The 19,937-nt window shown below is 57.0% G+C and overlaps 3 protein-coding genes and 2 non-coding genes across 7 annotated transcripts; 3 read left to right on the top strand and 2 right to left on the bottom strand.

Moving 5' to 3' along the window:
* Window positions 1-470: 470 nt before the first annotated feature.
* Window positions 471-10,996, top strand: PWWP3A (PWWP domain containing 3A, DNA repair factor). Of its 3 annotated transcripts, none has more exons than XM_075444164.1 (15): window positions 471-561; window positions 1,359-1,454; window positions 1,714-1,805; window positions 2,181-2,251; window positions 2,674-3,699; window positions 4,304-4,423; window positions 4,819-4,889; window positions 5,381-5,457; window positions 5,953-6,013; window positions 6,514-6,589; window positions 6,718-6,768; window positions 7,215-7,645; window positions 9,124-9,212; window positions 9,456-9,556; window positions 9,650-10,996. In XM_075444164.1, the coding sequence occupies exons 2-14, from the start codon at window positions 1,398-1,400 to the stop codon at window positions 9,532-9,534; spliced, it is 2,301 nt and encodes a 766-aa protein (XP_075300279.1). In that variant the 5' UTR covers window positions 471-561; window positions 1,359-1,397; the 3' UTR covers window positions 9,535-9,556; window positions 9,650-10,996. The 3 variants fall into 3 exon arrangements, with proteins under 3 accessions (XP_075300279.1, XP_075300277.1, XP_075300278.1); XM_075444163.1 differs by adding an exon at window positions 836-878 and having other exon boundaries at window positions 488-561; window positions 9,456-10,996; XM_075444162.1 differs by having other exon boundaries at window positions 9,456-10,996.
* A 288-nt stretch (window positions 10,997-11,284) lies between these two features.
* On the bottom strand, window positions 11,285-11,357 carry TRNAF-GAA (transfer RNA phenylalanine (anticodon GAA)). Its single transcript has one exon. It is a non-coding gene; the product is annotated as a tRNA-Phe (tRNA).
* Window positions 11,358-11,547: 190 nt separating this feature from the next.
* On the top strand, window positions 11,548-11,621 carry TRNAN-GUU (transfer RNA asparagine (anticodon GUU)). Its single transcript has one exon. It is a non-coding gene; the product is annotated as a tRNA-Asn (tRNA).
* A 129-nt stretch (window positions 11,622-11,750) lies between these two features.
* Window positions 11,751-15,795, top strand: NDUFS7 (NADH:ubiquinone oxidoreductase core subunit S7). Its single transcript, XM_075444283.1, has 8 exons — window positions 11,751-11,834; window positions 12,319-12,355; window positions 12,630-12,698; window positions 13,086-13,203; window positions 13,902-14,081; window positions 14,166-14,212; window positions 15,008-15,096; window positions 15,594-15,795. The coding sequence occupies exons 1-8, from the start codon at window positions 11,819-11,821 to the stop codon at window positions 15,689-15,691; spliced, it is 654 nt and encodes a 217-aa protein (XP_075300398.1). The 5' UTR covers window positions 11,751-11,818; the 3' UTR covers window positions 15,692-15,795.
* Window positions 15,796-16,363: 568 nt separating this feature from the next.
* On the bottom strand, window positions 16,364-19,828 carry GAMT (guanidinoacetate N-methyltransferase). The gene is made up of 6 exons (XM_075444285.1): window positions 19,299-19,828; window positions 18,530-18,675; window positions 18,387-18,450; window positions 18,008-18,075; window positions 17,477-17,587; window positions 16,364-17,134 (listed from the first exon to the last, which is right to left on the bottom strand). Exons 1-6 carry the CDS (start codon window positions 19,486-19,488, stop codon window positions 16,994-16,996), a joined length of 720 nt encoding a protein of 239 aa, XP_075300400.1. The 5' UTR covers window positions 19,489-19,828; the 3' UTR covers window positions 16,364-16,993.
* Window positions 19,829-19,937: the final 109 nt, after the last annotated feature.

The following is a 19,937-nucleotide window of genomic DNA, read 5'->3' as shown; positions in this document are numbered from 1 at the left end:
CCCTTGGGATTAGCCCAAAAAAAGGCAAATCCCTTGTGACGTCGAACGGACTAAGAGTCCTCGCGGGGCTGGGGCGGGGCCTGCGGGGCGGGGCGGGGCCTGCCAGGCCGCGGGGCCTCTCCGGGTGGGAGGCCCGGGCTGGGGGCGGGGGTGCCGCACTCTGACGTCACGGTGCAGCTCTCCGAAGTGACAACGTCACCACGGCGGCGCCGTAGACACGCAGGGGAAGCGCGTGTGTCCCCACCCCTGACGTCACCGCCTCGGCGGGAGGCGGAAGTCACGCCAGCGCCAAGGTCGCTCCGCAGGAGGGCGGGGCGTTCCCGAACCCGCCAATAGACGGAACAGTGGGGGGCGGAGCGATCGGACGAGCGAGCGCTCGGATTGGCTGAAGCGCAGTGTATTTCAGCGGCGGGAGGTAGGCGTCCTCCGCGCGAGCACTGTTCGCTCATTGGCTGCCGTGTTGCCGGGAGAGGGCGGCGCATGCGCAGACCGGCCCGTGGCGGGCGGCCTGATATGGAGGGAGGTGGCGCAGCGCTGCCGTCCGCGCTGGGCTCGCGCACGGTAACTCCGCCCCACCCCGGGCCCTGAGGGGAGCGCGGGGGCCTCGCACCGGGGCTGGGCAGGGAGGAGCGGGCGGCCCGGCCCGTCCCCTCAGCGCGGTGGGATCCCGTGGCCCAGCGCGGCGGGCTCGCTTGCCCCGGGTCGCAGCCGTTTACCTCGCGGCGGGGCGGGGGAAGCAGCGGCGGGAGCCCGGGGGAGCCCAGGCCGGGGTGGGGGGGGGGGTTGGAGCCGCGCCGCGGGGTAACCGCCGCTGCTCGGTGTCGTTCGGCCGCAGGACCGCGTCCCGGCGTGCCGGGGGAGGCGAAGCCTTCGGCCCTGTGAGTACCGGGAGCTCTCGGTGCGCGTAGCGGGTGTTCCCGGAGCCTCGCAGGTCTGGAATGAAGGTGTGAGGGCTCTGCGGCTGGCTGGCTCAGCTGGTGGCTGCAGCCTGCCCGTAACACCCCTCACGGCGCGGGGCAGCGGCCGAGAAGCGGCCTCCCGCGGCAGGCGCCGGCCCTGGGGAGCTGCGGAGCATGCAGGCCCACAGTGGCGTTTTTTAATTTAATTTTGACAGTGTTTTCTACACTGGCGCGGTCAGCGAGATCTTCGGTGCTGCACAGCTATAGAAAGATACGCTATTGGAGCTTGATTTTGGAGCGTGCGCGCAAAGTAATCTTAGTCCAGTGATCTCAAAGATAAAGTGATACGTAGCTGTAACAATATGTGCTCTGCTTAAGTCCTATTTTTCTTTTTTTAAAAAGGGGGAAGACAAAACCGGACCAAGTGTTGGGTAACTCTTTTATTCCCTTTTTCTTCAGAGCACACTGGAACTTTCCTGTTCTACGTGAAACACAGTCATGACAGATCAAGAGTATGTTCTTTGCACATGGAAGAAGCGTTTATGGCCGGCAAAGGTAAAGCAGACGTACAGATGAGGAAAGGTTTGTGGCTGTAACTTAAAAATGAATGAAACAGAGTAGTAAGATCTGAGTAAACACGTATATACTTCAAACAAGAGCTAATCTGTAGAGGTCCTAGTGCTGCAACCAGGTACCATGGAATATCAGTGCATTCTGTGCCGTTCGTATTAAAAATGTTGTGATGTCAGATCCGTTCTGTAGTCCGACAGGCTTGGTCAAGGATTTTAAATGCATCTTTTACCCTTTAAAATAGGTTTTGTGCAAAGCTGGAGCGGCTGGGGAAACATCTGTTACTAAATCAGAGGAGGCTGCTTTTAAAGTTGAAATACTTGGCTTGAAAGAACAGTTAAGTATCCTTGTTACTGTCATATGTTTACACTCTTACACGTTAAAAAAACAGCCATCCCTTTATCCAAGGATACCCGTGAAATGAGGTCGTTGAATTACAGAAGGATTAGGTGACTAACCCAAACCCATTGCAGTGTCAGAGCTGGCCATATAGTTGTCTTGTGGAACATCCGTAAACAACATCCTGTTAGCTCAGGCATTCTTCATGTGGGGGTTATTTTCCGTAACTTCTGCTAACAAGTGTGGGTTTGGGGGGGGAAGAAATACTGCAAGTTTATTGCCTGATGAAAGCAGCGTTGTGCTGTTAGTAATGTTCAACGCTGGACCGTTTTCAGTCAGCTTTGTTGTATTTGTTGATTCTGTGATTTTCAGGGTGAGTGTGACCTGTGCAGATGCGGTACCGCTGACGGAAGAACGTATTTTAAACATCGCCTCCAACTTGGGTGAGGATACATCAAAACATTTGCTGCTTTGTGTGTGTGCTGCATGTGAAATCCACAAAGACTCAACCTGGGGGACAGTAGTTACATATCTCACTCATGCATTTAATGAGGGCTTTTTTTCACTTCTCTTCCCCTCTTTCCATTCCATCCATAAAGTCTGACGATGGGCTAAACGTTATCACAGCTACTTTTGCTCTTCCCTTGGGTACTGTATTAGAAGGAACGGTGAAGAAGCTTGTGTGTAATTGGATCAAAATAAGGCGTTGGAAGCTGGCACTTATTGTGCCTCTGTGTGTCTGTATGTTAAGAATCATGGATGATTTAAGTGTTCAGTTGCGTCTTAAAATATATACTATAAATAAAACATCTTATTTCTTGTATACAAAGAAAGCTTATTGCATTTATTGCATGTTCTTCATCAGATCAAAGCAATAATTCGAGTGAGGCTGTGGAAGAATTGAAATATCGCCGTTCTCTTAAAATTGCCCTGGATATTTTGAATCAAAATGTCTCACCCAGACAAGTACCACCTTCAGCAGAAGGCCCAAATACTCAGTTATCGCAGGAGAACAATGCAGGATCTCTCTCACCCACCCCCTTACGTAGATGTCGCTCGCGCTCTCATTTTAAAGAGAAGTTGGAAGCTGAGGCTTCCAAGAAGAAAAGAGAACGAAAAAATAATCCCAGCCTGAAGACTGATACAAAAAAGCAAAGGCGGAAAGGTGCTTCCATTTTGGAGGAGAGTGCTAAAACACCTGAAAGTGGAACAAACCCTCCCACACGTAGTACTGGGGACTTGCATGATGCATTGAACTCGGATAATCAAAACTGTAAAATACCAGAATCAAAATCACTGCGAAGACAGAAAAAAATTAAGCTGAGATCGTTGACAAAGTCCAAACCAGGAAATAAAGTCTCCCTTAAGCCCAAGGAGGAAAAAAGTAAACAAAGAAGGAAAAACCCAAGAGGTGCTGGATCACCTGTGTCGTGTAGGAAGGATCTCCCTGAGGATCAAGCGCAGCCCCTTGCTGGGGAGGGGTCTCCGCTGTCACCCCCCTGCAAGTCTGGCGCAGCGGTGCCTGACAGAAGGGCAAACGCCAGAAGGCAGCCAAGAAGGGCGTCACTGGATTCCGCCTGTAAAAATGCCTCAGATGACTTGGAAAATAGCATCAGCAGCGAGAGTGAAAGCCTAGCAAAGCAGCTGGGTGGAAGAAGGAGGCCAGGGAGCTTGAAACGGATTAATGGGGAACAAGAGAGTGCAACTGCGTCCTCCTGCAGAAAGAGGAAATGCAAGAATTACTCTGAATCTTCATCTGGGCCTTCTAACCATGGGACGCTTTCCGATAGCTTCCCCTTTGAGCAGAAAGAGGAGGAAAATAAGAATGCTTCACACGTGGTTATGAGTAATGTGAAGCAGTTTCAGCTGCCTGACTTTGAGGAAGATGAAGGTGGGCATATCGCTTGGGGAAGGGAAAACCTCATCCCGTTTGATTGTTGAGCGCTGTTACTCATCTTGGAATGTTGCATGGCTTTTGTGAATGGGGTTCCTAAATTGCTGGTTTTAATTTTGTTTTAAGATTTGGAGAAGCACAAAATGCAGTCACTTTAATACTGGCTAATAACCTAGTGTCGCATGTAAGCTGTCTGGAGCTGTTTAGGGTTTTGCACTGAAAAACTGCACTTGGCAGTAATTCTCATCCTTCACCAGACAACTTGCCAACATCCCACCTGGTTTTTGTCTTTACTGCTGTCGAGCTGCTATGTCGGTCGGTCAGCATTGAGATGATGCTGTGATGTAAAGGAACAGGCTGGTTATGGAGCCCTGAAACCAGCCTGGTCTTGTTCCTTTCCCTTTTTCGTCTTCTATTCAGATTATTAAGCCTTTACCTAGGCAGAGAGTTGAGAGCGTGTGTGGTGTGACAGACCCTCGTGTGGCGGTGACCCAGCTGCTGTGGGGTCGCTTACGCAGTTGCGTTTCCCCTGGTCTGAAGCTGATGCTTCATTAATCCCTGCCCCATGCTCACGAGCACTGGTGCTTGCTGCTGTTGGCAGGACTGGAGTCGCCTGACCTGTCTTCAAACACAGTTTCCTCGGAGAGTCTCTCTCGCCTCTTGGCTCTGGTAGATGAAGAGGAGGAGGATGAAGAGCTTCCTAGTGTTTTATCGCATCAAGGTAAGACATCAGTGCACCTGTATGAGACATCCTTGCCCAAGACTGGTGTGCTCTTTTAGGGTGTGCGTGCTTCTAGGCTGCTGACAAGCTGTGGTAACGAAACCGAACCGTGCTAGGCAGTGAATCAGCTTTGTTCAAGCTTGGAATAAATCGCATTTTGTGGATGCCCCAGAAAGGCTTTTTGAAACAGAATGAAATGCAAATCCTTGTGAGACTGGGGGAGGGCCTAGGGCTGAAATGTCCGAGCTCCTGTGTTTGGAACCACCTGTGCCGCTTTGAGGGCGGGGGGTTGTCACCTCAGCTGAAACCTGGAAAAGCACTGAAGTGAAACTCTTGCATGGAGGCTGAGGGCAAGCTAAAGGTCTTGTGAAAAATTACTTTATTTTTCATCATAGAACCACAATCAATCGAAGAAGGGATTTTGGTCTGGTGCAGACTGCGAAGGTACCCTTACTGGCCAGCAGTGGTAAGAACAGCTCACTGCCTTCTCAGCGTGACATTGCGAGGGGTCTGGTACAGAGCAGCTGACCGAGTTCTGGAGTGTCTCTTGCCCTTCTTGACTTGTGTAGAGCTGGAAATGTTAAAGATCTTCTGGTAGAAGGGTTCCAAAGATAATAGAAGTAAAGTTACGTATGACAAAAGCATGTAAAGAATCAATGTGGTCGATTCACATATGTTTAAGTTGGAGCAGAGGATTACTACTGAGCCTTTGTATCTTGCGTCGTGAATTAGGGTGGTTGTACCCAACCAACACAGGAAAGAGAACGGGTCCTTGTGCACTGACAAAAATGCTCCGTTGGGGCAACTTGCTATTCTTGCCACTTTAAACTTATTTTTTTGTATGTGTTTATCTTCCTTTAAGTATGGGGTGTGCTGTATAATACTGATGGAAAATGCTCCTGCTTTGTGAGGGTATTAGGATTTCAGGGAGCTAATGAGACTTTATCCTTTCAACAGGTCAAAAACGTGAAGCGGAAACACAAAAAGGCATGTGTGCTGTTAATAGAAGGGAATACAAATGAGAAGAAAAAAGGGTAAGCGTTGCGGGTTCTGATCACGTTCTGAACTTTCAGTTTCTGTTCAGCAGTGTCCTGTACTCTTCCTGGAACAGGGCAGTGACAGTGGCGGTTAAAAGTGAGGTTGATCTCGGAGAGAGGGACTGGGCTGGGTGGGGATGTGCGGGTGTGGGCTGGGTGCTTTGTTGTGCTGCCAGCTGAGACAGGCTGGCATTCAGCTGACGCTTCGGTGAGTGATGAAAAGGGCTGGGCACCCAGCTGGTGGTGTTCACATGGGGTGCCCAAGCTTTCCAGAAACAGAGGCCTGCCTTTAGTTTTGTTTTAAAACCAGGTACTTCTCATTCGTTAAAAGATTCTATAGTTTTAGCTTATTATGAAAACCAAAACCAGCAACACTTGCGGTCCTGAATTCCTTCTGAAATCTGATTTTCGGGAAGGTGTAGAATCAGTGAATAAATAGGTGTGCAGCTTGACTACTGCTTTCCCCTAACTGTGTTTCTTTGTTTCATCAAGTTTCTCGGTATCTCTTAAGAATCTGAAGCACTTTGATTGTGAGGAGAAGCAGGACCTCATCGTGAGTACTACCAGTAACAAGTAACCGCAAGTGTATACAGGCGTGGGGAACAGGGAGGTCGTACGCACAGCGTAACTGACCCTGCGGGAGGAGCGCGGTGCAGCTCCCTGCTCTGGCGTTGTTCGCTCTTCTCTGTTCTCTCTCACGCTACTCAACAAAGCAATTAAACATAATTAGTGCTCCACAAAATGGAGAATAGTATGGGAGTGGGATTCCCCCAACACCTCCTTCTGCCTGGTGGGGCTGCTGCTAAGCGTAGGTGTGCTGGGGAAGGCGGGCAGCCTCTTGCTGTGTTCTCACTTGTGGGTTTTCGACCTACAACAAAGCTGCTCTCGCGCTGCGTCACAAAGTGATGGCAGAAGTTGAATTTCGGGAAAATGCAGAAAACTGCGAGTAAACTCTGGTCTCTTGTCGTTAGCCGTTTCAGTTACCTGGTTAGTGTTCTAGACCTAAAAGCTGCAACAGGCTGTTTAGGACGGTAAAAGGCTGCTCTTTTGTAGGAACGAGCCAAGGAAGATTATCGCCAAGAAATTGAGTGGTGTATTCGATTGATTTCTGACTATCGAATTAGAGTAGGTAAGCAGAGGAGTCGGATGATGTCATCCCTTCTGATTTACATCAGAAAAAAGGTAACACCAAAACTGTCAGCTGTGTTTTGTAGGCACAATTGAACTGATAAATAACCCTGGTTTGGGCTTTTTTAGGTTGTCATTCCTTTACGGGATCCTTCTTGGAATACTTTGCTGCTGATATCAGTAAGTGAATTTATCTTCTGTATTCTTCTCTCAGTCGGTAAATTTAGCTCGAATGTTTATCTGTGTGTGAGTTAGGTGTCAGACCCAGTGCGGGGCGACTCCTGAGATCACTACGCACCTGTATGGTGCTCAAAGGTTTTTCAGTCCCACAACTAAAGTTAAATAAATGTTGATTGTTAAAGACAATCAGATAACTGGTTAGTTCCCATTGTGGAGAGTTCTTTTCAGAGTTCCTGTCGGAGTTTCAACTCCCTAATTTTTTTTTTTTTTCCAAGACAAAACTAAGATTTTGGTGGTGGTGGTTTTATGACACTCTTTGGTAGGGGAGGGAGAAAAACCTCTCATCAAGAAAGTCCCTGGTTTTATATTTGTACATGTAAGTATGTACGCGAGAGCCCCTCGTTTTGTATATTTTAAGTAAGAATGATCATGGCTTTTCTTTTTAGGCTACCCAGTTAGAAAGGAAAGTTATCAAGGTTTAGTCCAAATGACCTTTCCAAACGTGGCAGAGGAAGATCCTGAAGAGCCTTCATCACAAGTGTTGCCTCAGAAGCCCTCCAAGAAACTTCTTCCTGACAGAACGAGAGCCGCTAGAGATAAAGCGAACCAAAAGATAGTGGAGTTTATAGTGAAGACAAAGGGGGCCGAGGAGCATCTTTTGGCAATTTTGAAAAGCAGAAAACAATCCCGGTGGCTGAAGGAGTTCCTGAAGTCAAGTCAGTACGTGACCTGTGTTGAAACATATTTAGAGGATGAAGAACAACTAGACCTTGTAGTAAACTACTTGAAGGAAGTGTATCGTGAAATAGACACTAAGAATCTGCATCAGATCGATGGAGATGGAATAAAATTTATTTCAGATGTCCTTTTGCCTGAAGTAAGTAAACGTGAAATGCTGAGAAAAGTACACGCTGAGGGAAGTAAAGGACACTAGCATTAGGTGATTGGAGTTTATGGGCTTGCCGCATGTCCCCGGGAGCTGGGTGGTGTTTGAGCCAGGCAGGGGTATTGGTGCCGTGAAAAGCCGGAGCTGAAGACTCAGTAGTCGGCAGACTGTGAAGCAGGGGTTCTTCATTACGGCGCCAGGCACACGGGGGATCTCTCCTCCAAACGTGCGCTCCAAGCACCCTGTCCTTTCAGGTTAAATACAATCGCAGTATACATATTCGTTATATTTCTGAGAAATGCTTAGCATATTCATGACTTTTCCAATAACTAATTAGCATGTGTTAATGTCTTTCACACATGTCTGTTAGCGTCCTCGGGTGGTCTTTGGGGGTCTCAAGATGAAGGCTTATACTCCTCGTCACAGTGTCTGCTGGTTGACCTTTGTTTCTGCGCAGACGCAGTTCTAAGATCACGTATCCCGTGGCCTTCCAGGCTGTTTTGCTCCGGTCTTGTTGCCCACTTGGTGCCTCTTTATCTCTGTAGCTTGGTGCTTCTTCCCTCCCAAGGCTGAGCTGTCTGGGGTAGAATTATTGAGGAGCCTCTCCATCTTAGAGCTTTCCTGTCTTCTCAAAACAGCAAGGATCTAGTTTAGTTCAACTACCAGAGAGATTGTAATTAGAAATTTTACATTTATGGGTATTGGTATCATCCTGCCCACTTGAAGCTCGAGGGGTGTGAAACTGTGTGGTTTCTATGTGTCGTGGGCAAAGAATATTAAAACAAGGGCAGGAGGCTCCAAAGCTGTGTTCGTGGGCTGGTCATTGACGAACAAATGTTTGTTACGTGTTGGAGAAAAGAAATAAAACCCCAGCATTAACTGGTACACGCTTCGCGCTGCGGGTGCTGCGGACGTTGGCATGAGTAGGCTGGCGGGGTTTTGGGTGGAAGTGGACCAGGGTGACTCTGAAGGCAGATTTTTAAGCCGTGAGCACAGTAGTGTGATGTTTTTAAAGGCAATCCGACTGCTTTCTGGTGTGTTTTGATTTGTTCTGAAACTCTGCAAAGCTTTGGGTTGGGCTGTGGGTTTTTTTGTTTGGCAGATTATCTCTGGGTTTTCTTGGGTTCTTTGTGTGTTGGGGTGGGTTGGTTGTTCTGACAGTTACACTTTTAGATACTTCTTGCTCTTCCTAGGAGCTTTCCTGGGAGAATGTTAGTAACTTCTGTAGGCAAAATTACTATGGAGAATATCTTAGTGTGATTATAAAAATACTCTCCTGGGAATGAGAAAGAGCAAGTTTGTATTATTTAAGAACTTGAGGTACACAACAAGCAGTTTCATCCAGGTTTCCCAAGTGATTGAGGAACCTTATTCTAAGAATGTGCTCTTCTAATTTTTTTTTTCTTCAGATCACTGTTTGTAACTTAGCTTTTGTTTCACAAGTATAAATGAACTAAGTACTTTTACAGGCCATCATTTATGCGATTTCTGCTGTGGATGAGATAGATTACAAGAAGGCGGAAGAGAAATACATAAAAGGACCATCTGTGAGCAACAGGTATCTCTATTTTTAGTATTCTCTGAATTTTTCTTACTGGCTTACTTTTTATACAGGAAAGGGTTGAGTGTAAGGGCAGGAGAGTTCAGTATTCTCCCTTCTGCAAGGCAGGCTTTCTCACTGCCCCAGCAGCAAATGGATTAAACGTGGGAAACACTCTTGTGGAGTTACTGTAACACACTGCGAGCTGGTTAATATGTTACGATTGTTTTCACTGCAGAGCTTCAATGTGTTTCTTTTCAGGGAGAGAGAAATATTTGATGAAGAAATTCTAGAAAGAAAAAAGTGGAAGGCCGAGCTGGCAGCTGCAGACAGCGTCTGACCAGTGGTACAAACTCTCCCAGGTTGTGCTGGTGCTGAGTGTATATAATGGCGAAGTGCTCATTTGAATAAAATGTGTAATTCTTACTTTTTAAAATCCGTGTCTGTATCTTCAGAAGGTGCAGTCACCGCAGTGCTGTACTGCTGTCAGATACAGTTGTGTCTTCAGTCCTCACTCTTGATTCTGCGTGCTGGAGCTGCGTGCTGCTTCCCTTGGTCTCGCTGTGCTGAACTGCCCCTGGGAGACGACGCGAAGAGCGTAGGAGCGCTGCGGGCAGGCGGCCATTCCCTGCGCTTAGCCTGCGACTTGCAAAGACTGCGAGCGTCTTGCGGAGCTGCTTGATATAACACTAAGTTTTTTATGAAGTATTTTAGCCAAATGTCTGACAAAGGGCGGGCTGTCGTCCTCAGAAAAACATGTTCTGCTGAACTGTGGCCAATGTATTGCCTCGTGACTTTGTTGCTGTGTGTCCGCAGGTTTCCCCTCTGGAAAACTTCCCAGAGCTGACTGCCCTTGCGTTTCCTGTCTCAAAGGGGGGGGAATAAAATTGGTACCTCGTGCTGTGATCCCAACAACACAGGCTGGGGTTGTGTTGATAGGACAACTGTAAACTTCAGTGGAAAAAGAAATCACTGTTTGCTTAAAAAAACAAAAATCATTCAGTCTTCCGCTTAGAAGTGAAACCATTCTGAATGCTGTTTTAATGGTTGTTTTTTAGAAAAAGACAATTACAGGTGTGCCATCTGATTCAGATATCAAATTTAATCATGCGCAGTTCCCTCCCCCAGCTGTTGCTGGGGGTGCAGGGGCTGCAGCTTGCCTTTGCCAGACGCGCAGCGTCAGTGGGAGCTGTAAGGATCAGTATCTTTCTGTATCATAACACGAATGTGATCTACTTGCTTCTGCAACAGGAACCCAAGGCTTGGGCTTAAGGAAGAAGTTTAAATGTAAATTGGGATGCAGATGTGTATTCTGGCTATAGTAATGACCTTAATATATTTTAATTATGCTTTAAATGACTCTATAATTAGTTTCAATATGCCTTTGGAATCCTTATTTGTGTTATCAAAGGGCCTATAATTATAGAGAAATATCTCTTTTGGTTTGATTCAACGTGGACCAGTTCTCGGTTTAAAAATCAAGCTGCCTTCTGCTGCCCAAGGAAGTCGGAGAGTGTGCGATGCATTGGAGCGCTCTGAAATGTTCACATCTCCAAAACCCGCTTTCGGCTCTGGAACCAGGTGCTAGAGGCTGCTCACGGCGCCGTTCGTACCTCGAGACCAAGTCTGCAGCTTTGTGTGAGCTTGACTCAATTAAAGTCGGGTGAAGTGAACCACCAAAGGCTTGTCCCTGCTCCTTTATTCCACTCCCCGGCTCCGAGCCGTGCTCTGTGCTCGTGGTGAGGTTTATTTGTGTATTTCAGCTGAAACCGTGGTGTGTGTCAGGGTTTCATGTTATTAAACAGGAGGAGTACAAGGAAGCAAACTGGCTGGTTTTGGGTGCTGTGCTCTGTTTAAAGCAGGAGCGAGCTGCTCCATGGGGCTGTCCAACGTCCATCGACGCACCGTCCTTCGCGCGGTGTTACAGCCCGTGCTGCTGCCGGTGTTTGTTTCTGGGAGACTAAAATTAGAGTTTGGAGCGTCGGCTGGAGGGGTCGGGGCGCGGGACCCCGGGGGCGGCGGTTTTGGGGGTGAACGCGGAGACGCGGGGGGGGTTCCGCTGCCTGAGGCCCGACAGGAAAAGAAGCGGCTGCCGAAACCCGGGATCGAACCAGGGACCTTTAGATCTTCAGTCTAACGCTCTCCCAGCTGAGCTATTTCGGCTGCGCGGCAACGCTGGGCCCCCCCCTCCGGTGACCCGCGGCGGGGCCGGGCGCCGAGCACCGGGCGGGCGGCGGGGGGGCCCGGCGGGGCGGGATGCGGGACGCGGGGTGCGGGACGTGGGGCGGGGGCCGAGCACCGGCGGGGCCCCGCTGCCCACAGTTGCGGGCGCGGCGATAACGGGATCAGCGCGGTCTCTGTGGCGCAATCGGTTAGCGCGTTCGGCTGTTAACCGAAAGGTTGGTGGTTCGAGCCCACCCAGGGACGACCGTTTGTTTTTCGTACGAGGCCCCGCGACGCCGGGACCCACCCGCCGCTCCCGCGCCTCCTTTTACCGCGGCCCGCGGAACCCCTCCGCGCCGCCCCGCGTTCCCCGCCGGCGCGCTGAGGCGGAGCACCGGGGGCGCGCCGGGCCGCTTAGCGGGTGCACCGCGCCCAGAGGTTGCCTGAAGGGCTGCGGGGAGATGGCGGCGCTGGGCCGTAAGCGGGGACCGGGAAGGGACCGGGGGGAGGCCTCGCCCTCTGCGGAGGGACCGAGCCGAGAGGGAGGCCTGGGGCGACCGGGCCCGACTGGGCTGGGGACCCGGGGGCCAGGAGGGGGAACTGGGTCGGGCTGGAGGCCCTGGGGGGGGGGGACAGGGCCTGGCTGGTGGTCGTGAGGGGGAACGGGGCCGGGCTGGGGGCCTTGGCGGGGGACAGGGCCGGGCTGGGGGCCCTGAGGGAGGGACCGAGCTGGGCTGGAGGCCCTGGGGGGGGGCCGGGTCGGGCTGGGGTCTCCTGGACCCTGAGGCGGGGACAGGGCCGGGCTGGGGGCCCTGAGGGGGGGACTGGGGCCAGGCTGGGGTCTCCTCGGCGATGGCTGCCGGCCGCATGGCTGAGGGCCGCGGGGAGCGGGCGGGGGCCGTGGGGGTCCGTGCTCCCCCCGGGGCCCCACGCTGAGCTCTCCCCTCCTCTCTCCTTGCAGGTCTTCGCCTCCCGCGGCACGGCGCGCTGGCCTGGCGGTGAGGACCGGGCTAGGGGCGCGGGGGGGGGCCCGGGCGCCGGCACCCCGAGCTGGCAGGGGAGCCCCGAGGGAGCGGGGCCGGGGCGGGGGGAGGCCGGGGGGCTTCTCTCCTCCGGCTGGGTTTGGCCCGAGCGCTCGCTTTCTGGGTTCATGGGGCCGCTCTGCTCCCTGCGGGGAGAGCACCGGCGTGCGCTGCGGCGGGGGGCTGCGGGGAGGGCGGGGGGCTGTGCGGCCCTGTCGCCCGGAGGTGCCACCGCTTCACTCTGTCGCAGGCCCGGCGCTGTGACGTCTGCCCACTCTCGGCTGCTCCATCAGACGCCGGCGGCTGACCATGCGGACAGGTAATGCTGGCTCCGCGGGCCGGGGGTCCCGGGTGGGGTGGGGGGAAGCTGTCTCTTTGCCGCAGCTCCGTCTGCGTACGCGTGGCAATCTTCTCCTCGCTTCATTTCTTAAAAGCCGGGGTTACCTGGCAGGCTGCTGTGGGTGAGCCTGCCGGGCTCCTTCCGTGGTTTGGGTGCAGCAAGCGGAGGGGCTCTGCCTGAGCAACAGGATCCCCGGATCTGCCCACCGTGGGGGCAAGACCCCTGCTACAAGCCCAGGCCCCAGCGGTAGCAGAGGGCGTGAGGGTGTCCGTAAGCAGCGTACCACCGAGCCTCGAGGCTGCTGACTGTGTTCTGCAGCTGCACCAGATAACTGGAGGCTGATGCTACTGCACCGTTTGTCTCCAGCTCTGTCCAAGTCCAGCAGAAGAGCTCAGCAGTTGTCCAGAGAAAATCCTACGTCCCCTCTAGCAAGGGCGAGTATATCGTCACCAAACTCGACGACCTGATCAACTGGGCGCGAAGGGTGAGTCGCTGCAGCTGGCGTGCTCGCTGGGGAGAGGTGGCACCAAACGCTCTGAGGTTTGAGCCATCGCCTCCTCGGGATAAAAATAGGTTCAGAATTCTCCGCGGGGAAATAGCCGAGCTTCTTGGCCAGGGGCTGGCATCTGGGGTGCTGTGTCGGAGTGGGAGGGAGACGCTCGGTGTGAGGGGGTGCGGAGCAGCGCACGCTGCCTGGCCGAACAGAGCTGTCCTTCGGCCGCGAGCAGAAGGCATTTTGTGATTTGACGTAGTCCGTGCGGCGAGCGCCTGCTCCGTGCCGTGGAGCAGCCTGCACAGGTGACGCTGCCCTGAGCCCCGTGTGCTCTGGCTTAGCTGAGCTTTGCCTTCTCCCGTCACCGTGCCCCATGCTTCCGCGGCGGCTGGTTTAGCAGCATGAGGCGCAAAGCGGAGAGTCAGCGGCTTTGGGCGCGCTCAGCACCTCTGAGGCTGCAAAGGCGAGGGTCTCTGCAGATCTGTTTCCCTGCAGCCGTGGGTTTTGCCCTGCTGCGTGACGGCCAGCACCGCTTTCATGGCTGAAGCTCTGACTAGACAGGCCGTGAAGGTCCCCTCGTTCCGTTTCCTTTTCTGTCTGATCAGCTCTCGCTCTGCGACTCGCCCGCCCAGGGTCTCGGCTCCGGCTTGCAGCGTTCTTGCCCGTAACCCGCCTCTCCCCTGCTGCAGAGCTCCCTGTGGCCGATGACGTTTGGCCTGGCGTGCTGCGCCGTGGAGATGATGCACATGGCAGCTCCTCGCTACGACATGGACCGCTTTGGGGTGGTCTTCCGAGCGAGTCCCCGGCAAGCTGACGTCATGATTGTGGCCGGCACCCTGACGAACAAAATGGCTCCGGCTCTTCGAAAGGTACGGACTGCGGCGGGCGCCCCGCGCGCGGCTGCACAGGCCGGGCGCCGGTGGGAAGCGGTGTGAAATGCTTCTGCTCCGCAGGTCTACGACCAGATGCCGGAGCCTCGCTACGTGATCTCCATGGGGAGGTGAGTGCTGGGCGGCCCTGTCGCCGTGCCCTGCGCGGGAGAATCGGGTGTCTCCGCTCGGGTGGGGAGGGGAAGGGAGGGGAAGCCATTTCTCACTGGTATTTCCAACGCCTGAAATGTGTAAAGAGGCCTTGTGAGAAGGGAAGCAGAAAGCCTGGCTTTGAGTGGGGCGAGGAGAGCGACGTCTGTCCCGTCGCTGGGAACTGCACAGTCGTCCCAGGGCACGATTTTGGGGTTTCGCAGCTGTCAGAGCCTGGGGACTTCGTTACATCCGGACTCTCAGAATTTGCGTTTAGCCAGCAGCTTTCAAAACGTTTTGGCTGTGCCGCGTGAGCTCTGAGCTCCGTGGAGCCCGACGCGGTGGGACTGACGCCTTGCTTGTCCCCCGGCGCTGCTGCAGCCGAGGGCGGCTGCTTCAGCGGGGCCTGGAGGGGACAGAACGCGTTCTAGAAACATCTGCCCTGTGCAGATGTGGCAAAATAAAAGCGGTTTTGCGGTGGAGAGGAGGGACCCTCGGAATATCCGCTTTGTGAGAGTCACGAAACCAGTTTGGTTTGCCTTGGTTCAGCTTGAAATGTGGCAGCCTGGGCGCGTGGCCTCTGCCTTCGAGCCGGGGCTTGTGCAGAGGCCGAATGGCCACGGCGTAACCGCCGTGTCCGCTCCACACTCGCGGTGAAACCTGGCGGGCGGCTCCAAGCCGCACGGCGCTCGGCTGCCAGGCTCGCCGTCCCCTTCGCCTCCGGCTCGCTCAGCGGCTGCGTTTGCCGCGCGCTGACACGCGCCCGTCTCTTGCAGCTGTGCCAACGGCGGGGGTTACTACCACTACTCCTACTCGGTGGTGAGGGGCTGCGACCGCATCGTGCCGGTGGACATCTACGTGCCAGGTAGGAAGGCGAAGCTCTGCGTGCCGCGGCGCTAGCTCGGAGCAGGACGGGCGCGAAGTCCATCTTGTGTGTCTGGACGGTGCTTGGTGCGGTTTTTAGAGCTCTTCCTGTTTCAAAGCGCGTTGCTGGCGGTGCGGACGCGGCGGTAAGGTCTGCCCGGGGGTTTCAGCGCGTGGAGCTCTGGCGGTGTTACTCGCCAGTGCTGCTGTGCAAGGTGTGGGCTGTCCTTTAGTCAGCCCGGGCTCTCCTCTGAGACACCACCTTGCTGAACAGCAAAGCCTTTCTACGTCTTACTCCAAAACCCACCACCACTTCAGTTTCTTGAGTTTAAGGAAGCCCCCTTGCTTTTATGCGCTCTGTGGCCTGTGGCACGCACGAGGGCAGCGGGAAGTGGCAGCCTCCTGTGGGGTGAAGCCCATGGCTTCTCCCTTCTCCTTCGGCTGGCGAGGTTCCAGCGCAGCCAGCAGCCCCACAGCCTTCGCTTTTCTCTCTCCCAGGTTGCCCCCCTACAGCTGAGGCGTTGCTCTACGGAATCCTGCAGCTTCAGAAGAAAATCAAACGGGAGAAGAAGATCCAGATCTGGTACAGGAAATAGCCTCCGATTTGTGACCGACCACTCACTGCCCGCCCAGGGCTCTGCTCGCACGCACAAGAACGCTGTATTCTCACAAGCCTTCCAATAAAACTCTCCCTGGTTGAGGTGCTCTGCTGTCTTTAACGTATCCCTCCCATCTCGATGGTTTAGCTGCTTTAAAACCGGAATCAAAAAGCGGGAGTTAATTTGACAACACTCAGTGTGTTGGCTCCGGTCTGCAGAGCCCGCGAGGGAAGGCGAGTGCCTGGGGGTACCCGTCGGGGCTTCGGTGTCTTGCCAGAGCCTGGGACTCGCTCTTTGGCATCATCAGGAAGCTCGGAGACCGACGCGCATCCACGTGGACCCCAAGGTCTCCCTGAGCTCGGCTCTTCCTCCCCACCCGCTTTTCCTTTATAATTCCTACAAAGGGCTTAATAAATCCTTTATATCAGTGTGCGCAGCAGCCAGAAATTAAATTTCTATAACGTAAGTAAAATATTAATGCTTAAAATCAGACTGTGACTAACAAACGTGACTGCTGCAGCTCCCCTTAGCACCGTGGGAGTAAAGCAGCCCAGGGCAGGCTTTGGTGCTGGACGTGGCCGGGGAGCGCGGTGCCGTTCTCCCGGCAGCCCGCGGCGCGCAGCAGTCACCGCAGGGTTACACAAATACACCGCTCTGAAACGGCACTCGTGCATTTTGTTCCTTTTTAATGGATTTTATCCCTTCCGGGTAGAGGGAGAAAGCATCGCCGATGCACTGCGGAGCTGCGAGGAGGGCAGCGGGGTCAGGACTTGCTGCGGTGGGCTTTGGCCAGAAGGGTTGGCAAACGGGACGGGGGGGTTGCTGCAGGAGCCTCCAGCTGCCCCGGCTTCCGCTGCTCCCCCGGTTCGGGTTCTCTGGCTCGTGGGGGGAAGCCACCCCGAGTTCTAGCAGTGAGCCAGCGCAGAGGAAACGTCTGGTCCTGGAGCCCCCTTGGCTAAAGGCTCCTGAACTGCGCCTTAGCTGGGGGAGCGGGAACCGAGCCTCGGGCAGGAACCGGCCGCTGGGACGGGCGCGGGGTGGGCCCTTCCTCCACAGAGCCCAGAGCCCCCCGGGACAGGGGCTGCACTGGACTTGGTGACCCCCACAGTGGGGCAGGGAGCCCTGAGCCCTCGTGGCCGGGGGTACCCTGAGCACCCAGGACCTCCAGCCACCACCAGATGAACCTGCTCCAACCTCCTCTCCTTGCCATCAGAGGAGGCCAGAGCTTTTCTCCTCCTCGCAGTGCACCCCAGCAGCCTCTCCTCGTTAGCGGCCGCGGGCAGCCCGGACGGACGACGCTCAGTGCTTGACGACGGCGGGAGCGATCATCTTGTGGAAGGAGTAGTACCTGCACTCGGCAGGGGGGACCAGGTCCATCACCGTCGTGCTGATGTTCTCCTTCTTGAACCCTGCCTCGACCAGGTGCCCTACCTGGGTCTCCTGCGGGAGAGGAGGGGTGGGAAGGAGCAGCGATGGCTTGAGCCAGCGAGCGGGGATGCTGCTGAGCCCCAGCACAGGGACACGGGACGGCACGGGCAGCCGGGTGCAGGGAGCCCCGTCTTGAGCTGTCACGGGCAAAAGCCCCCTGACTTTCCCTTCAAGGTGGCCTGCGGAGCCCCAGCCACCACAGCGGTCACACAGCCACAGAGCGCCCTGGCTGGTGCCGCTCCACGGCCGCACACCAGGGGACGCGGGAGCTGCAGGAGCCCACGGGGCAGCTTTCGGGACCCCGGGCCGGGCTGGGGGTGCCAGGCCCTCCCCAGCCCGGGGAACAACGCTCACCTCAAACATCTTCTCGATGTCGGAGTACTTGGTCTTCAGCAGCTCACCCCAGGAGGTGAGGTTGCAGTAGGTGAGGACCCCACCGGGCTGCAGCAGGCGGAAGGCATGGTCCTGCAAGGGGAATTGGGGGGGGGGGCTGCCTCAGCACCCAGCATGCTGCCCTCGCCCTGCGCAGCACCCCTCGCTCAGCGCCGCCCCCCGCCTCACCCCCTCCAAGCCCTCGCTTCTCCCTGCAGAGCCGGACATTGCCCCCGTCCTCTGCCCCCTCCCGCTGCTCCCCCCGGGCCGGCCACGACCGCGTGGACCCGGAGTCCTGCGATGCCACCGCCGCGCTGGGGACACCCCGGGGACATCGGGGGCTTCCAGTGGGCACCAAGCTGCCGGCAGCAGGGAGGGAGCGGGGACGGCAGGGCTGCACCCAACGCTCCGCTGTGGCTCCCAAACGCCCCTCCCTGCCCCGTGTACCCCCCCCGTCTCCCCCAGACCCACCCGCGCCGGGGGCACAGGGGGGGCCGCGTCCCGCCGCGTCACCTTGATGAAGGCAAACTGATGCGTGTGCCAGGTCTCCTCCGACAGCGGGTAGGTGTCGTACAGGATCCCTGCCCGGGAGCAGCCGAGACCGCCCGTTAGCTGGCTGGGACCACCGAGGCGCTGCCGGGGCTCGGGTGCTGGGGGGCAGATCCCCCTTTTCTTCCTATTTTTTCCTATTTAACCTTGCACCCCCTGTCTCCGACCCCCCGAAGGCAGCGAGGTGCTGCTCCCCGGGGACACCGGCTGCGGCCCGTCCCGGTCCCCACCACCCCGGGGAGGGAGCCGGGCTGGGCACTGCCCGCACCCCGCGCTCTGCCGTGGGGTCCCCCCCTGCCGCCCCCTCCCCGGTCCCACCGGGCTCGGCTGCGCGGTGCCTCACCGCTGAAGTGCCCGTCCGGCAGCGTCGGCACCACGTCCTCCCACAGCCCCTTCAGCGGGACGACCTGCGGGTGGGGGAGCAGAGCCGTGACCCCCCTGCAGCCGGCACCCCCAGGCCCCCCCCGGCCCCCCCCCGGCCCGGACCTTGTGCGGCTGCGTCCTGGCCCACTCCTCCAGCCGCCGGAAGACCCCCTCGTTGCACTCGACGATCCAGTGCTCCTCGATGTCGAACTCCTCCACCTTGGTGGCGGCGATGGCCATGCCGAAGCCCACCTCCAGCACGCGGCCGCCTGCGGAGCGGAGGGCAGCTGGGGGGGGGGGGGCCGCGCCGCCCCGGGGACGCTGGAGCCAGAGCCCCGGCTTCCCTCCACCCCGGAGACCCCCCAGCCCCGCTTTTTCCCCAAATGTGGCGTTTTTTGGGCGCAGGTTGGGAAAGCGCGGTGCTGCCCGCACCGGGGTGAGCAGCCGGCAGCCGCCCCGCGCCCCCGCTGCGCCCTGCAGCACCCTCTGCCCCGCCGACCCCCCGGGATGGCCGCAGCGGGAGCAAACAGCCCCTCGCCGCGGCGCTGCCAGGACCCTCCTGCCGCCGGCGTGCGGTGAACGCGGCCCGGGCCGCGGCAGGGACCCCCGGCCCCTTTCCAGAATGCATCACCCTGATGTGGGCACACAAGGGCCACCACGGCCCCGCGCCCACCTTTGGGGAGCGGGGTGCACGCAGCAGGGACCCCCGGCCCCTTTCCGGAATGCGTCACCCTGATGTGGGCACACAAGGGCCACCACGGCCCCGTGCCCACTGTTGGCGAGCAGGGTGGACGCAGTGGGGACCCCCCACGTGTCCCCCCCCCAGCATTGCCTGCGGGACGGCTGTCCCCTCCCCACCCCCGAGCCCTGGGGACCCCTCCCCCCCCGGTACCCCTAGACGCCGCCACGGCCGCCAGCGCGTGCATGTAGGGGGTCTCCCAGCGCTCCATCACCGGCTTCCCCAGGATCTCCAGGTGGGCGTCGGGAGCGTCGTAGCCCGCCGCCGCCTCCCGCCACGCGGCCCGGCAGTCCTCGCCCGCCGCGAAGAGGGGCCCGGCGGCCCGGGGCTCCCGGTGGCTCATGGCCGGGCCTCTGCGGGGGGGAAAGTCCGAGCGCCGGGGGGGGCTGGGCCGCTCGGCTCCGGCCGGCTTTAAATAGCCGGGGCTGGAAAAGTGCTGACTCGGCAGGGCGGGCTGGGGCCCTCGGGGGGGGTGCGGGGGCGGGCGGGGCTGCCCGGGGGGTGCGGGGCTGCCCGGGGGGGTGCGGGGCTGCCCGGGGGGGGGGTGCGGGGGACGGGGCCCGTGCTCCGCACGGCGCCGGGCTGGATCGGTCAGCAGCGCGGGGGAGGGGGGGGTTTCCCCCCGTGGGCTGCGCCCCCGCCCGGAGCCCCTCGGGGGGACGGGGGGGCCGCTCCCGGGGGTTGGGGGGGTGGGGGCGGGGCTGGCGGGCCCGGGGCCGCCGCCGCACGTGCTGCGGGAGGACCGCCCTTCCCGCCGTACCCCGCGCGCCGCTCCGCCCCGCCCCGCCCCTC

The sequence above is a fragment of the Opisthocomus hoazin genome, chromosome 27 (genome assembly GCF_030867145.1).
Source record: "Opisthocomus hoazin isolate bOpiHoa1 chromosome 27, bOpiHoa1.hap1, whole genome shotgun sequence".
In the NCBI taxonomy this organism is placed as follows: domain Eukaryota; kingdom Metazoa; phylum Chordata; class Aves; order Opisthocomiformes; family Opisthocomidae; genus Opisthocomus; species Opisthocomus hoazin.
This window is presented reverse-complemented; position numbering and strand designations above follow the sequence as displayed.

Excerpts from the sequence above, each read along its gene's own strand:
- PWWP3A (XM_075444164.1), top strand. The coding sequence starts at position 1,398 with ATGACAGATCAAGAGTATGTTCTTTGCACATGGAAGAAGCGTTTATGG. Across the intron at positions 6,769-7,214 it reads ATACTTTGCTGCTGATATCA|GCTACCCAGTTAGAAAGGAA; the intron begins GTAAGTGAATTT and ends TTTTCTTTTTAG. Across the intron at positions 7,646-9,123 it reads CAGATGTCCTTTTGCCTGAA|GCCATCATTTATGCGATTTC; the intron begins GTAAGTAAACGT and ends GTACTTTTACAG.
- GAMT (XM_075444285.1), bottom strand. The coding sequence starts at position 19,488 with ATGAGCCACCGGGAGCCCCGGGCCGCCGGGCCCCTCTTCGCGGCGGGC. Across the intron at positions 18,076-18,386 it reads GCCGGACGGGCACTTCAGCG|GGATCCTGTACGACACCTAC; the intron begins GTGAGGCACCGC and ends GCTCCCGGGCAG. Across the intron at positions 17,135-17,476 it reads ACATCGAGAAGATGTTTGAG|GAGACCCAGGTAGGGCACCT; the intron begins GTGAGCGTTGTT and ends CCTCTCCCGCAG.
- NDUFS7 (XM_075444283.1), top strand. Across the intron at positions 12,356-12,629 it reads CACGGCGCGCTGGCCTGGCG|GCCCGGCGCTGTGACGTCTG; the intron begins GTGAGGACCGGG and ends ACTCTGTCGCAG. Across the intron at positions 15,097-15,593 it reads GGTGGACATCTACGTGCCAG|GTTGCCCCCCTACAGCTGAG; the intron begins GTAGGAAGGCGA and ends TCTCTCTCCCAG.